Below are 15,937 nucleotides of genomic sequence, written 5' to 3' on the forward strand. Positions count from 1 at the left end.
GTAGCCTGGGACTTACAGCTTCCCACACCTCACCGCCACGCTCCCACACCCCCTTCATTCTTTTGTTCAAAAGAAGAGCCACACCCTGTTGTTTGGCAGTCTGCTGCCCCGAGTAGAGGACTGTCCACCCCTCATGGTGGCAGGAGCCAGAGCCGGTCCACCAGACCTCCTGAATGCCACAGAGATCCAGGCGGTACCAGTCCAGCTCTCGACAGAGGAGTGGCAGCCTCTCCTCCGCAGTGAGCATTCGAACATTCCACGTGGCCACCCGTAGTGGCTTTTCGCTGTTTCTGGAGGAGCCCCGAGGGTAGATATTCAATCTCCTGGCTCCGCCAATTGAGGTTTGGCCAGGAGACGTCATACACACACATATACACACACACATACACACACACATACACACAAATACACACACATACACACACACATACACACACATACACACATACACACACTACGCAGAAAAGCAAATGAGTCGGGAATCCAACCCGGGATCCTCCCACCCCCCCCCCCCCCAAAATCACTGTGGTCTGGCTTTGAGAGGATTTACTGTACCTCAGATTTGGCGTCAACGTTTCGTGCCGCGTCTCAAGTGACGCTCGCCCTCAAGAGTCACGAGCGACTACTCCCCGGAGTTGATTCTCACGCCTCTCGAGTTCATCCCGAGTCAAACATCCAACCCAGGATCGCGGCTCCAGTCCCTGATTGTTGTTGTCCGAGACTCCGGATTCACAATCCGGACTCCAACGTCGATGCCGCCGGGAAGTGCAAAGTCAAGAACCGTGCCCCGACCCCCGGCCTGGAGACTCCAGACCCAGGACGAGGCCACCAGACTCGAGCCACGAACCACGGCGGGCCAGGTTCGATCACGAGTCGCAGGTTGAGGCGACTGCAGCCCCACGCGTGAGGGTTCAGACTTCACCGCCACGCTTCGGGCAATCCGGGCCCTGCACCCCCCGCTCCACCTCCCCCACCTCCATCTCCATCTCCCACCATTCCCCGCTCCCTCCACAAGACTGCTCCCCCCCCGACTCCGCAACTCATCACTGCAGCTCCCCACGGCTCCACCCAACCCCCTCTCCAACCTCCAGCCCCTCCCCCTACTCCTCACCCCCCCCCCCTCCACCGCCTCCCCTCGTTCCCTCCTCATCCCCTGCTCCATTCCGCTCACCCTCCTTCCTTCATCCCCTCTTCCATCCTCCTCCCCTCCTCATCCCCTTCTGCCCCCCCCACCCCCCTCCTCCCCCTTCCCTCTTCGCCCCTCTAAGCCCCGCCCCCCATCTCCTTCAGCAGCCCCCCCCCTCCCACCCCGCTCCCCGGGGTCTTCCTGAAGCAGCGCGCCCGAGTGACGGGGCGCAGATTCACGGCGAAGCGGGGAAAGAGGGGGCAGGGGAGGGGGGGGCAGGGGAGGGGGGCAGGGGAGGGGGGCAGGGGAGGGGGGGCAGGGGAGGGGGGGCAGGAGGGGGGGCAGGGGAGGGAGGGGGGCAGGGGAGGGAGGGGGGCAGGAGGGGGGGGCAGGGGAGGGAGGGGGGCAGGGGAGGGGGGGCAGGGGAGGGAGGGAGGGTGGCAAGGGAGGGAGGGGGGGCAGAATAAAATTCTCACGACGTTTCGGCTCTGTTCCTCCCACACAGCTTAAAAGACGCTGCCAAGCTTGGCAGGGTTCACTCAAGCGCTGTCTTCTGGACAGTCCTGTTACTTCACCTGATGAAGGCTACTTGTGTTGTGGCCGAAACGTCATGATTTTTGTTGTTTTATTTTTACCTACGTGAATAGAACCAAAGAGTACAGTTCAACATATGTACACTCCACATAGACACACACACATTGGTCGAGTCTGCTATTCCTGCAGATGCGGAATATTCAGGTCTCTGCAGAAAGAGGCATCTTTGACAATATATATCTTTAGGGGCCCCCTGTAGTTGAGACTCATCTTACCCGTGATTTCTTTTGCAGGCAAAGTTGAGTCCCCATGACAGCTTCATTCTACTAGCTGCGATGTTTCTTCCCGTGGATAAGTGGAGTTGTTTAATTCGCCACCCCCGCAGATGATGAAATGCAATGAGTTCCCCACATCGACACGAAGTCAGGGCCGTATAGTCCAACGGGCACTCTGCCGAGGGCCTACGAAAAAAAATGTTTACGTATGATAAAACATTTAAAACCAAGATATTTTCTTTAATAAATGTTTTATTTAGCAAGGATAGGCACAGTGTGTATACAGGTAGGCAGAGTCATGTCAATCGACTTTTTTTGTCCTAAGGTGAGTGAAATGAACACCGGATTTTAACTTATCGAGATTTTTACACTGCAAAATTATCAAATAAAATCTTCAAATTGTGTTTTTCGGACCTCATATCTCAATAGAGAGTAGTGCAAGAGAAGACAAAGGCGTTGTTGTTCTGCGCGTGAAACAAGCGGAGTGGCAGCGGTGGTCGTAGCAACATGGGGCGGCAGTTCCAACCGTAGAGAGTGATCACTGAAGGCCGACGACACACAAGTACCTTGGGCCAACAAGAACGTTAATCCCGCCCTGCATGGAGGTCTCCTGTAGTTTGATCGGTGTTCGTTGATGTTTGGGGATTGGTGGTGGTTGGTGGTAAGCGGTTGATTTGAGGGCAATGCCTTTGGAATGCTGTTCACCAGAGGCTGAAATGGCTAAAGTTGGATAGGTTCCTTTTGAATGCGAAATAGAAGATGCAGTAAAACCTCAGCTGGCTGGACTGAATGGGGGGAAGCCCTCGGTGCGGATTGCTGAAGGTCCGGCAAGTCAGCCTCCGTCCCACGGGAGGTCGCTCCTTCTCGGCTTCTGCTCCCGTTGTCTGGAAATCCCTTGGATGCAAACTCCTCTGTGCAGTTTCAGCCTCTGCTCTTTTCCATGTTCATTAGACCACAATGTAAGTTGTTTAAAAATGCTTTCTTTTCCCCCGGCAGCTGCGTCTATGCCGGTTGTAATTTGTGTCGTGTGTACGATTCATTAACGCCTTCACCCTCAGGGCCGGATTCAGGTTATTGTAGTCCCTAGGCACTTCTGTTTCGGAGGCCGTCAGTGATAATGTTTCTACAAGTTGGTACTGCTGCTGCTGCCCCACGCCACGACTACCGTCGCTGTCACTCCGCTTGTTTTATGCGGGCTTCGTCCAGCCGCTGGACAGATGTCGCGACTGATACATTCATTATTTGGTCTTTGCGCGCTGTGGTGCCGCAGATAAGCATATTTAATTTAAAATTATTACAAAAAAACAACGTAAGACAAAACATATTGCAAGCGTAAATTTCTCCAACTATTTTTTTTAACTATGATTATCATATCAGATGACGCAGCAGCTTTATAAGGACGACGTTCATTTTTATCGATAATAAATTAAATGTTCTGACGGGACAACCGAATGGCGAGCGCCATATTGCTTGACTTTCGTTAAAGATTTGACTCTTATTTTAGGTGTAAATATGCCTCACTTCCAACTAGTCAATGACTTGTTACCACTACAAAGAAATCGCAACGAGCAGCCAATAAATCAAGCGGCAAAAATAATGAACACATTTTCTAAAATACAAACTTTTGTGAAAAATTACTGTATATAAAAATGAGTTACCATATTCCCCCAGTTTACCTTACATAGATATGCTCAAAGCCCAAATATCTGAAAAGATGATGAGCATCTTTCCGAATGTTTACATTGCTGTAGGATGTAGCTTGCCATCTTGGGAACCAATTGTGAAGGGGAGCGTTCTTTTTCGAAGCTAAAACTGTCCCCGATCAACCATCGGACAATTCCGCCTTTGTCTTCTCTCGCACGACTCTATTGAGAATGTGCGAAAAACACCGTTTTTGAAGATGTCCCTGCTAATTTTGCAATGAACAAAAATCTCGAAAAGTTCCTCCCCGGTGTTAATTTCTCTCACCTTATATATAAAAAAATTAAAGATTGACATGACCCTGCCTCTTTGTGTATACACTGTGCTATCCTTGCTATACGAATATATTTATTCAAGAATATCTTGGTAATATTTTTGTTTATCATGCAAACAAAAATACACGGTCACATCTTTTTTCGTAGGCCATTAAGTTTTCTGAGGCCCTAGGCACAGGTGCCTCCAGTGCCTATTGAATACGGCCACCCTAACGGTGTGTCCCGGCAGCTCATCAGTGACAAGAGCAAAAGTGGAATGAGGCAAAAAAAATAAACCCCAGCAAAGTGATAGAACAACGGCGCGACGCTCGTGGTCCATCTTACCAACACGTGGGGAAAAAAAACACCTCGGCATACGTCTCTTGCGGAAAGACAATTGCATATTCATTCTTTATTTCGACTTGTGGGGGGGGGGGGGTGTAGTGGGGGCGGTTTGCACGACAACACGTTTGTTTTAAAGCAACTTTTAAACAAAAAAAACACAAATTTTTAATTTAGCACAAACCCTCCCCCTCCCCCCCCCACCGGTTCGCTCCGCGTTGCGTCTCCGCCGCGCGCTCGTGGCCTGGAGATCGTCACCGGCCACGTGGGTGACGACTCCCGGCGTGGCGCGCACGGCACGGCAGGGCGGCACGAACCCAACACGCTCGGGGTGCGCTCACACTCCCTTCAAACGCATATTTTATTTTTCAAAATGTTTGTTTTGTTTGAATTGATCCACCTACGTGACTTTACCGAAAAAAAAACAAAGAGTATGAATCCTTGCAGTCACGAAAGCTTCAAATCTAGAATTTTTCCAAATGTTTGTTGGTTTGAATTAATCCACCCCGTGGTCACTCCCTTTAACCGCATATTATATTTTTCCAAATGTTTGTTGACTTGATTGAATCCACCCCGCGGTTACTCCCTTTAACCGCATATTACATTTCTCAAAATGTTTGTTGTTTTACATCCTTTAACAAAAAAACATGTTTATACAAGTTATTTTAAAACACTTACGTAAAGACTAATTCTATACATAGTATAACTTACAACAAAAAAATGATAACAAAAAAAACGAAATATTTCATATCAAAAATCCGTTTCACTGCGTATAAAAAACCACAACACACGCACGGCGATATTGGGAACACAATCACGGCGGACCTCACGGTATGGCTTTGTACATGCCCCGGCGGTACAGGCGCAACGTCAGAGGTGGTGGTAACACCCAAAGCTGCTGGCAAATCCCAACCGTTAGCCTTTATGCAATGTAGCAAAGCACTCATTGAACAACAACACCCACTTAATAATTATGTACATTTAACAATTTATAAAAAAAACAACAACAACTGCTATCTACAAGCTTTAAAAATAAAAGTACAAGTATAAACGGGGCTTGAGTAGGAAGCAAAACACCTATTTATAAAATGTCCTCCGACGTATAAAGAAAGTTCACGGCATGATTCCCGATTTGCCATCGCTTGGGCTTGCCTCCCGGGGGCAGCCGGGGCAGGAGATCGGACGTGAGCTCCAGGGCCCCGCTTCGGCTCCCTCCTCCGTCGGCGCTCCACCGCAGCTCCACTTCCTCCTCCGTGGCCGATCGCCCGCGTGCCCCCCACCCCACCCCCCCCCCCCCCAGCAGGGACGGAAGGCGTCTCGAAGGATCTCTCTGAAGACGCTGCTCCGTCGCGCGCGCTACATGCTTGTCGGCGTCGTGAACATCTTGCAGAGCGACGCGATTTCCCGAGTTTTCAAGATCTCCTGGAGAGCGGCGGCTTGCTTTATGATTCCCAGAGCTATGAAAAACACCGCCAGAACGACGTGCAACGTGAACTATAAACGCGACTGTCGTTCGCTCGCCCAGAGATCCATTTGTAAAGAAATGGGTCAGATTCCCGCGGAGGTTATGGCGTTGAGGTCTTTCATGAGGCCCTCAAGGTTCGCCATCTCAGCGCTGAGGTCGTCTTCGTCGTCGTCGTCGTCGTCGTTGTCGTCGTGCCCGTAGGTCTGCAAGGAAGGAGGATCGCCACCAAAGCCACAGCGTGAGGCGGTTTACGGGTCTCATGGCAATGCCGATTCGCTGCCGTCGGGAGAAACGGGCGACTGGTTCGAGCAATGTGACTCACCAAGCCGGCTATCGTCATTGGCAGCAACAGCGAGAGACAGAGAGAGAGAGAGAGACAGAGTCACAGGGAAGAGAGTGAGACAGACAAAAGGGGGCATGGAAAAAAGGACGTTAAATAAATGTCGGATTGACAAAAATAAAAAATAGGTAAACAATGTGAAGAGAGAGAGACAAGAGAGACAAGAGAACATGGTTAGAACATGCAGCCTCCACTGCACAGGTTCGTGGATCGTAACAGTTTTATTACCACAAGAAACTTTGATTATTATCAAGTGGGGGGGACGACGCTCGAGTTCACACGGCGCAGGAGCGAGCGCCAAAAGCAGGAGCGGAGGGGTGCAGAAGCAGGAGAGAGAGTGCCAGAAGCAGGAGCGAAGCGTGCAGGGGCGTGAGCAGCAGCAGCAGAAGCAGCAGCAGCAGCAGGAGGATGAGGAGCAGCGGGGGAGATGATGGGGGCAGCTCAGTCCACAACAAGCAGTGCGCAAAGCGGCATAAAAAGATTTAGTTCAACGACAAAAAACGCCTGCGTGCTGACGCATTACCAAACCTTCCAAGAGACGGCAAAGCTGGGACATTCGTTTTCTAACTGATGAAAATTTCATTTCTTGGCAACCATTCACTACTACTGTATAAACCATTCCCAGGGACGGAGTTGTGGTGCCGCGGTTAGCGCACTGCGCAATGGACCTCCCCCCCCACCCCCCCCACCGTGAGCCGAGTTTGATTCCAAGTCATGGCTCGCTGCAGTGCTGATATCTGAACCGGCCATTACCCAGCCCTGGCACTTCAATCTTCACTGACCAGCGTGGTGAAGCATGGTCAAGCAGCCCATGTCACTGACATGGCATGGGGAGACCTTTATCCACCAACGGACTGACAAAAGGACTGCCAATCATTCTCATGGAATGTTTTGCTTTTATAATCCAATATTTACATGATCTAACCCAAAAGAAAACCCTATATTATGGATGATATTGGTCGCGAAAGCCAGTGTTAAACGGATCTATAGCCCTTGTCAATCTACTGGTGGATGAAGTCATCCTGTAATGTCCACTTGTCTGCTGCAGTCAGATTATTTGGCTGCTATAAATTTCCACACATGACAATAAGCCACTTCGTTGTGCTATCATTTGTGGCCAGGTCGCTTCTGATATAGAAGCTAAGAGCTCAGTGGGCTTTACTTGGTAAAATAAACATAGATATATTTAGTGATTTCCTTACCTTTCCTATACTTTGCACTCCTATCGTATTTCCGTACTGTTTGTTGTTGTAACTTTCTGACCTGCCCCTCCTGGACAACTGTGAAAAAATTGCTTTTTAGCCCATCGGATTCCTCCAGTATAAATAAAGATTGAGATTCTGAGCCGCATGCAAACGGGTGCCCACTTCCAGCTCAGCCTGCAAATGCTCAGGGCGAACAGCAGCGGTGACCCACGGACTCTCCCCCTCCCGCACCTCTCTCCAGGGCAATGTTCACCGCGGCTCAGCTCCCGAACGCTCTCACCACACGAATGGTCGTACGCAGGAAACATCCCCTGCAAAAGTTTGCTTCAACGCAAACTGAGACCCCGCGAGAGTTCACGGTCCGGAGCGAGCGACGGCACGGCAAAAGCTGCCGTACGACCACAAGGTTTAACTGCCGTTGGAGGATGTCACAATTGCTTTAATTTTATTTCACCAGGTAAGGTCCGCTTTTTCAAAAGCGACGCGTGCCGCAAGTGATAGCTCAACGAAGTGGCAGCCAATTGATCTAAACGCGTGACGTCGATTCTAAATATGGAGGGAAAAACCGGAGGACCTGGGGAAAAACCCACGCGACCACGGGGAGACAGACACGCAAACTCCAAATATACAGCAGGCATTAGGGTTGGGAGCGAACCCATGCACTCCTGTATACCAGGCGAGGTAGTTAACATTTCACCACCGTGGCGCCCCGAGATCTGTACGATCAGGCGTGTTGCCACCATGACAGACGTATCCCTCCCACTCGCCCCCAACCCCCCCACCCACGATGGGGTTTCTCCGGACGCGCGAGTGGTTTACGCGGGGGTCATCTGCTCAGGGTCAGCGCTGGGGATCAGCGGCAGCGTATGCCGAAACGAAACGCGCACGCGGAACCTGCCCGTCACGCGCACGCCGAGCGGGGCAAACGAACGCCACTCGACGGCGGTGCCAACAGCGCGGCCGTACGGGACGAGCGGCCCGCGTCGCGAAGCGGACGACAAAAGCGGGCGGCGGCGAAGCGGCGGCGAAGCGGCGGCGAAGCAGAGGGCGGCCGCAAGAGCAAAAAAAATGAGAGCGGCGAAAACGACGCTCTTCGGGGGAGGCGGCGCGCGGGAACTCACGCTGTCCGAGTCCTCGAAGGTCTGCGAGTCGTGGGCCGACGAGTCCGGGGCGCTGGGCAGGATCACGGGCAGCGGCACGCGCAGCCGTCCCAGGGTTCCGAGCGTCGCCACCTTCGGCGAGCCGCTCCCTGCAACGACGGGGAACGCGTCGCTGATCACGGCTCTCGGCGTTCGGGGCTCGGAGCGGAGCGCTCTCCGCACGCGGATCGATCGCAGCTCAATGCAACACCCTTGGGATGCGTAGATTTTATAAATACGGGTGTACAAAATGACATTTAACGTGGAACTCCACTGGCAATGTGCAGGAGGTCACTTATACTGGAGGAATCCGATGAGCTATAAAGCTCTTTTTCACGGATGTCCAGTAGGGGCGGGTCAGAACGTTACGGCAACAATTTTAGCACAAACAGCAGTTGTTTCTTTATTTTCAGAAACGAGTTGCGTTCCTGGAGCGAGACCACTCTGACAGAGATTGGCAGTGGCAGAGGGCCTGGTTCAGGCACAGGACCCGACCGAGTGACACCACCAGGGACGAGTCTGAGATCCTCACAGCGGGCAGAGAACTACGTCGACTCGGTGAATGGCTCCCAGCAGGTGACGGGAGCGGGCCGTGTCTCACCTGTGTGGAGGGACAGGAGTGGGGGTAGGCCGTGTCTCACCTGTGTGGAGGGACAGGAGTGGGGGCCGTGTCTCACCTGTGTGGAGGGACAGGAGTGGGGGCCGTGTCTCACCTGTGTGGAGGGACAGGAGAGGGGGCCGTGTCTCACCTGTGTGGTGGGACAGGAGAGGGGGCCGTGTCTCACCTGTGTGGAGGGACAGGAGTGGGGGCCGTGTCTCACCTGTGTGGAGGGACAGGAGAGGGGGCCGTGTCTCACCTGTGTGGTGGGACAGGAGAGGGGGCCGTGTCTCACCTGTGTGGAGGGACAGGAGTGGGGGCCGTGTCTCACCTGTGTGGAGGGACAGGAGTGGGGGCCGTGTCTCACCTGTGTGGAGGGACAGGAGTGGGGGTAGGCCGTGTCTCACCTGTGTGGTGGGACAGGAGTGGGGGTGGGCCGTGTCTCACCTGTGTGGAGGGACAGGAGTGGGGGCCGTGTCTCACCTGTGTGGTGGGACAGGAGTGGGGGCCGTGTCTCACCTGTGTGGAGGGACAGGAGTGGGGGCCGTGTCTCACCTGTGTGGAGGGACAGGAGTGGGGGTGGGCCGTGTCTCACCTGTGTGTTGGGACACGAGAGGGGGCCGTGTCTCACCTGTGTGGAGGGACAGGAATGGGGGCCGTGTCTCACCTGCGTGGTGGGACACGAGAGGGCTGTGTCCACCTGCGTGGTGGGACAGGAGTGGGGGTGGGCCGTGTCTCACCTGTGTGGTGGGACAGGAGTGGGGGCCGTGTCTCACCTGCGTGGTGGGACAGGAGTGGGGGCCGTGTCTCACCTGTGTGGAGGGACAGGAGTGGGGGCCGTGTCTCACCTGTGTGGAGGGACAGGAGTGGGGGTGGGCCGTGTCTCACCTGTGTGGTGGGACAGGAGTGGGGGCTGTGTCCACCTGCGTGGAGGGACAGGAGTGGGGGTGGGCCGTGTCTCACCTGCGTGGAGGGACAGGAGTGGGGGTGGGCCGTGTCTCACCTGTGTGGTGGGACAGGAGTGGGGGCCGTGTCTCACCTGTGTGGAGGGACAGGAGTGGGGGTGGGCCGTGTCTCACCTGCGTGGAGGGACACGAGAGGGGGCCGTGTCTCACCTGCGTGGTGGGACACGAGAGGGCTGTGTCCACCTGCGTGGTGGGACAGGAGGGGGCTGTCGGAGGGGCGCAGCCCCCCGTGGGCCGACACGAGGGGCACCGCGAAGCTGCGCAGGGGCTGTGTGGGCCGCACGTGTGCCGTGGGCACGACGGGCCGCGGCTCCTCATACTCTCCGCTCGACGGGCCCTCCCCCGCCGGCGGGAGGGGGGGCAGCCCCCCGCTCCGCAGTTCCTCCACGTCCACTCCCACGATCTCTGCTCGCGCCGAGGGGGGCCACACGCGGGAAGGGGGGGGGGGGGGCGACGGGCGTACGTCAGGAGAGCAGACTCGTGTTGGTTAGCACCGCCCGCTGCGTCGGACTCAAACGATGCAAACTCACTTAGGATTATCGGTGGCTTCCCGGGCGCCGACTAATATCGTTGCTGTTATTCCGCTCGTTTGCTCGGGAAAAGCCTCCCTGAGCCTCGTTATTCTTTTATTCCAGCCAAGTTTGCGATCCCGATGGATTAATGTTTCAGCATTGGGAATGTTTGGGCCTACACCAGGTCACGTGGTGTGGTGTTTGTAGCTGAAGGGACGGAAATCGGAAAACCCGCAGGAAACGCCGGTGTGCAGTTTGAGAACACAAACTGCACACGGAAAGGCGCCCGAGTTGGGCATCGAACCGAGGCTCTTTCCTGCTGCGAGGCACGAAGTGTTACCACTGCGCCACCCTGCCGCCCAAAAACACAAATTACAACGTGGGGGAATAGTGAAGGCAAGAAAAAAACCAAATAAGAGTTTCCCGCACGGTTTGCACGCCAGATCCACACTGCTGCCTACACACAGGTTGCTTTAGTGATGCAGCGGTGAGAATCGGTCGATCCTGGCTGGATATCGCCGAGCTGCAAGCAGCGGCAAGATAAGCAAACGTCGAATGTAGCGACCATCAAGGCCAGAGGCGCCGTTTTCCCACCCTCTACCCGGCACACATCCGGCCTCCTAGCTTTTGTGAGATTTAGCAAAGAAAAAAACCAGGTTTGTTGTGGATTCACGAATCTCAATTGACTTTCCTTAGGGATATTTGAAAGCAATTTTGCCGACGCTTTCATCGAGGTCTCTTAGTAAAACGGTATTTACAAGACTCTAATCACCTCCGCAGCACTGTACGGTACATTTGTATTGTACCGATTCGAAGCCAAAGCCGAGGCCGTAGCGATGTTGCAAGTCCAATTTACGATAAGTTTCACCGTAATTCCAAGCAAATAAGGGAGCTATATGGAGCGTGTCCGTGAAGCCACGAGAAACGTGAGTGGTGAGGGCCTCTTGAAGTCACCACAAGTAACAACACTATCATCAACATAAATAACATTAAGAGCATCAACCTCGGCCACCAACTGGCTTATGATGTCATGCTGGCCATGTTTGTCTCCTACTGGCAGCGGGAGCTATGATGACGTTTCACCGAGCAACGGCCCTTATGCGCGTAAGAGTCACAATCTCGCTTTGACACTTCTTCACTCTGACTCACGATCAGCTTTCTCCTACGGAACATTCGTGATCGCGCTACAACAAGCAGCCTTCTGGATTCACGACAAATCTTAAGATCATTTTGTGTACACGGGCACCGATGCATTTGGTAATTAAAGTTAAATTAATGCTGACAGTTGGCCGAAACACACCTCTGTGAAATGGAATGGTCGATTGCTCAAAGTGACCTCTATACACATAACGGGAAATAAGGGAAAACAACACAAAGCCTTTTGCAGATTTTCCATCTTAAGGTAACCACCCTCATGTACCACGCATACACCACAACACAAAGATCCCCCGTATCCCCGTATTGCCTTAACAAACTGTTGGGGCAAGTGCTGTTCTCTGGACGCACCGATGAAGGCTGGCACGGTACACAAGAGGGGTAAAGATGGCCAGCAGGATGCCCGACCGCCTTTGTCTCCCCAGTGGTGATGATTTTACACACCGCACTAGGTACTCATTTGAGTCAACCTAGAGGCCCGGGACCGGTTCAGATAATCGTCACTGGTGTTGGCCGTGAGCGGGAATCGAACTCGGGTCGCCGGGTCCGTAGTGCAGCGCGCTAATCGCAACACCACCGCTCCCCGTGCACCACAACAAAAAACTTAACACGCAGCACCACCACGAAAATCACAGCGCTGCCCTGGTTAGCGGCCTCTGCATGCTTCATAGCATGCACGGAATGCAACACACAACACACACAAACACGACAACCACGACACACAAACACGACGACAACAACACACAAACACGACAACAACACTCGCGTGCGCCGCGCCCTCGCTGAGGAAGGCCTCACCGACGAGGTGACTCCCACGCTCCTGCGGGGCCCCGGGGGGGGAGCCCGGGTAGTGAGCGCCGTAGTGCGGCGGCTGGCAGGGGGGGTAGTGGTGGCGCAAGGGGGACGCCGGGGGGGACGGCACGGGGGGAGGGGCCGGGCTCGGGAGCAGCGCGGCCGAGTGGCCGAGATGCGCGTGGTGGTGGTGGTGGTGGTGCTGCTGTTGGTGGTGGTGGTGCGCTGTGAGGGGTTATCAAGTTGGGTCAATTTGAACGGTCGGGTAGTAGGCAACCAATTTTCGAAAGGGGCGTTATTGGTAAAATAATGCACGGTATTTGTACGTATTTGAAGAAGTGGGCGTTGAAAGATTTTGTGGTTTGAAAAGGGTGGCGGTGAAGTATGGATAAAATTAAAATTAAAAACAGAAAAACATCCGCAGAGACAGAATGAGATGCACAGAGGGAAGGGGGCGAGGGACAGGGGGTGGGGAGAGAGAGAGAGAGCAGGAAAACACACATATTAATAAAACCAAACATCGACGTGATAAAAAATAAAATCAGAAACACAAAGGTGCTCGCGACGATGGGATGGCAAGGAGAGCGGCGGTGTGGGAGTACGTACGCGCCGTGTGTTTGTGCTCGGAGGGCACGGCCAGTTTGAGGCGCATGGCTTGGCGCGCCGCTATCGAGCGTTCCAGAGACGACGAGATGCCGTCCTCGCCTCGCTTGCCTGCGCGAGGGGCACAACACGCGCCGCCCTCAGCCGGGGCCGCCACCGCCTCCACCGCCTCCACCGCCTCCGCTTCCGGGCGGACCGGCGCCTCGAGGTCGTGCCCGCCCGCGCGCACGCGCGGTTACTCGGGAACCCCGTCGCTCGCCGGAGACCCTCGCTACGGCCGCCGTCATCGGCGTGCGTGTCGCACAGCGACACGCGCGGCCGCGTGCCATGTGACCGCGGTGACCCGCGCCGCGCCTCTGGACAGCCTCTCCGTAAGACGGAGCTCGCCGTGCGGCCGCTGCGTGCGACCCACGACGCTCGCTAATGGGGCGGCAGGACAAAGCTCCGCCCGTGCTCAAGACGAAGCGCATTCTTTGGCCGCGCCGCGTTACCAAAATAAGACCCGCGGTGCCGCCCTGCGGGGCCCGACGCGAGCGGCGTCGGGCGCCCTCCGGGCCTTCGAACGTGCTAGCCCCTGAAAGTGCGTGAAGCTCTCGGAAGGAACTCTTTCCGTGAGACCATCCACGTGAGAACCTGGTCCCATCATTATTCTTGTTAGTGGAGGCTCCTCATTTAAACCAGGGACCTCACCGGTCCACGCTGATTGTTCTTCAGCATTAATTGCAGTGGTTTGCGGTTTTAATCTCACGGGCCGGCCGTGGCTAATACTGCGGGTGTGTGTCAACCGCAAAATACAAAGAAGAGCAGGCCCGAATACAAAACCAATCGTCAGCGCTAAACGACTTTGACGAGGGCTCCCGAGCCCCGACTCGGTGAGGGTTCCCCTCCGGCTACGCGCGGCTAACCGGCTAACCAACAAATACACCGGGGCCCCTCCCCGCCATCCACTCGACCGCCTCCCCCACCGACGTCGTGTGCGACCGGCCACGGCGCTCGCAGGAGGCCGGGCCCCGGCGGGGGGCGGCTACCGCACCTGAGTAGGAGCCCCTCCGGTGGTTGGTGAAGGCGTCGCCGCCTTCCACGTCCGGCCCGCCGCCGCCCCCCTGCGGAGCCGCGTGCGGGCCGGCCGGGCCCGATGGGCCGGACGGGCCGGAGGGGCCCGGCCCACCGCCGCCGGGCCCGCCCCCGACGGGGCCCCCGCCGGCGCCCGGGCCCTGGGCCTTGTCGAGCGGCTTGAGAGCCACGGTCTCGTGGTGGATCCACAGGTCCGGAGGCTTCAGGTCCTTGGGACTGCCCTTGCGCTTGCCCACACCGTTTGGAGACTTTGGCGCGGCTCGCTTGCTGTAGAGGCGGAGGGGGGGGGGGGCGTCGCGTGACGTCGTTAGGCACCGCGGACACGGTGCGGCTTGGGATGGACGACTCTCGCCTCGAGGCATTCCCTCCCCTCTCCACGTTAACGGTAAAATGTGGAGGCTACGTGGACCGTACAGGGGCAAGGTAGATGCAAGTCAGAGCAAGGTGGTTGGACAGTAAGAGCCAGACAGATCCAATAAGGGCTCAGTGATTGCCCAGAAGAAGGCAGAGGGAGGAGTGGGGGTGGGAAGATGGGGAGGAGGAGGAGGAGGGGGGTGGGAGGGAGGGAGAGGGAGGGTCTGACTGGAGCCGTGGTTATGCTGGGAAGAAGGGAGAGTGATGATGACGAGGTGGAGGGCGAGCACGAGGCCCTGGCTGTAGCCGTGAGCGCGTTGGGCCGGGGGGGGGCCCTCACCTCTTGACGGCGGCGGCCGAGCGGCGCGTGCACACCACGGCCACGACGATGGCGCAGATGACGGTGAGGCCGCCCACCGTCACGATGACAATGACGAGGAGGAGGTTGTTGTTGCTGTCCAGCGCCGAGCCGCGGCTGCTCTGCAGGGGGTGCTGCTGCCCCGTGGGGCCGTCTGCGGGGCGGGGGAGCGGGAGGGGCGGGGGGGGGGGGCATGAGAACTCTCGCTTGCGCCCGTGGCCGGGAGCGATGGACACGACGCGTGGCGCAGCGTCTCCATGACCGGCCTCAACAGACTGTTGGGGCAAGTGCTGTGTTCGCGGGTAGCACCCACGAAGGCCGGCACGGCACACGAGGGGGTGCGTGGCCAGCACCACGCACGGCCGCCTTTGTCTCCCCCAGTGGCGATGTTTACACACCGCACCAGGTACTCATTTGAGGCTGAGTCGACCCAAGGGAGGGCCCAGTACCGGTTCAGATATTGCCCGTGGGCGGGCATCGTACTCGGGTCCTCGGGGTTGACCGCGCAGCGCGCTAACCGCTGCACCACCGCTCCCCAACACACAGAAACACGCGCACAGCGACACGCACGGCACACCGACTCAAATGCATCGCTCGCACGGCGCGCGCACGATCGCGACGGCGCGACGGTACCGCGGGTTTTGTGCGCAGAGGAGAGGAGAAGAAGCGAGTTTACCATTATAAGTGGCACGGTTTAGGAGACTGGGGCTCCCAGCCCAAGCGATGCCACTGCCTGGAGCGCCCCTGCCAGAAGCTGGTGCTATCAGCAGGGACATCCCGGGGGGGGGGGGAGGAGGGGGCAGCAGGTCGAGGGGGGAGGGGAGGGTGGGCGGGGGGGGGGGGCGTCCGGGGTACACGCAGGTGTGGCAGAGCAGGGGGAGCGAGAGGGGAGGGGGCGAGAGAGAGAGAGAGACGATGTCACCGTGTTAAAATGAAGCAAGTCTCCGTGTTAACACAGTGCCCTCAAGCTGCGGGGCTGGGGGGGCTGAGGGGGAGGCGGGGGGGCGGGCAGGTGGGGGGGGGGGCGAAGTGGGGGGAGGTGGGGTGGCAAGCAAACGACACCAGCAGAGCCCAGAAGCATCAGGTCCTCACCGCTGGCACCGGTGACATCGAGGGTTTGAGAGAGGCGCTCGGCCATCCGCGCG

General features: G+C 56.4%; 1 protein-coding gene across 4 annotated transcripts in view; it reads right to left on the reverse strand.

Moving 5' to 3' along the window:
* Positions 1-4,273: 4,273 nt before the first annotated feature.
* The window catches only part of LOC116950763 (neogenin-like), a 106,626-nt gene continuing 94,962 nt past the window's right edge, over positions 4,274-15,937 (reverse strand). For 2 of the 4 annotated variants that reach the window (XM_032968805.2, XM_032968803.2), the window contains exons 21-28: positions 15,469-15,552; positions 14,775-14,946; positions 14,040-14,347; positions 13,010-13,117; positions 12,410-12,628; positions 10,095-10,349; positions 8,364-8,491; positions 4,274-5,900 (exon numbers count right to left, since the gene is read on the reverse strand). In XM_032968805.2, the coding sequence (XP_032824696.2) occupies positions 5,781-5,900; positions 8,364-8,491; positions 10,095-10,349; positions 12,410-12,628; positions 13,010-13,117; positions 14,040-14,347; positions 14,775-14,946; positions 15,469-15,552 (1,394 nt within the window). In that variant the 3' untranslated portion in view covers positions 4,274-5,780. Of the gene's footprint in view, positions 6,028-8,363; positions 8,492-10,094; positions 10,350-12,409; positions 12,629-13,009; positions 13,118-14,039; positions 14,348-14,774; positions 14,947-15,468; positions 15,553-15,937 lie in introns of all 4 variants that reach the window. The other 2 variants (XM_032968807.2, XM_032968806.2) reach the window with 2 other exon arrangements.

This window comes from Petromyzon marinus, chromosome 40, assembly GCF_048934315.1.
Source record: "Petromyzon marinus isolate PM22_M1 ecotype Great Lakes invasive population chromosome 40, UKy_Petmar_22M1.pri1.0, whole genome shotgun sequence".
Taxonomy (NCBI): domain Eukaryota; kingdom Metazoa; phylum Chordata; class Hyperoartia; order Petromyzontiformes; family Petromyzontidae; genus Petromyzon; species Petromyzon marinus.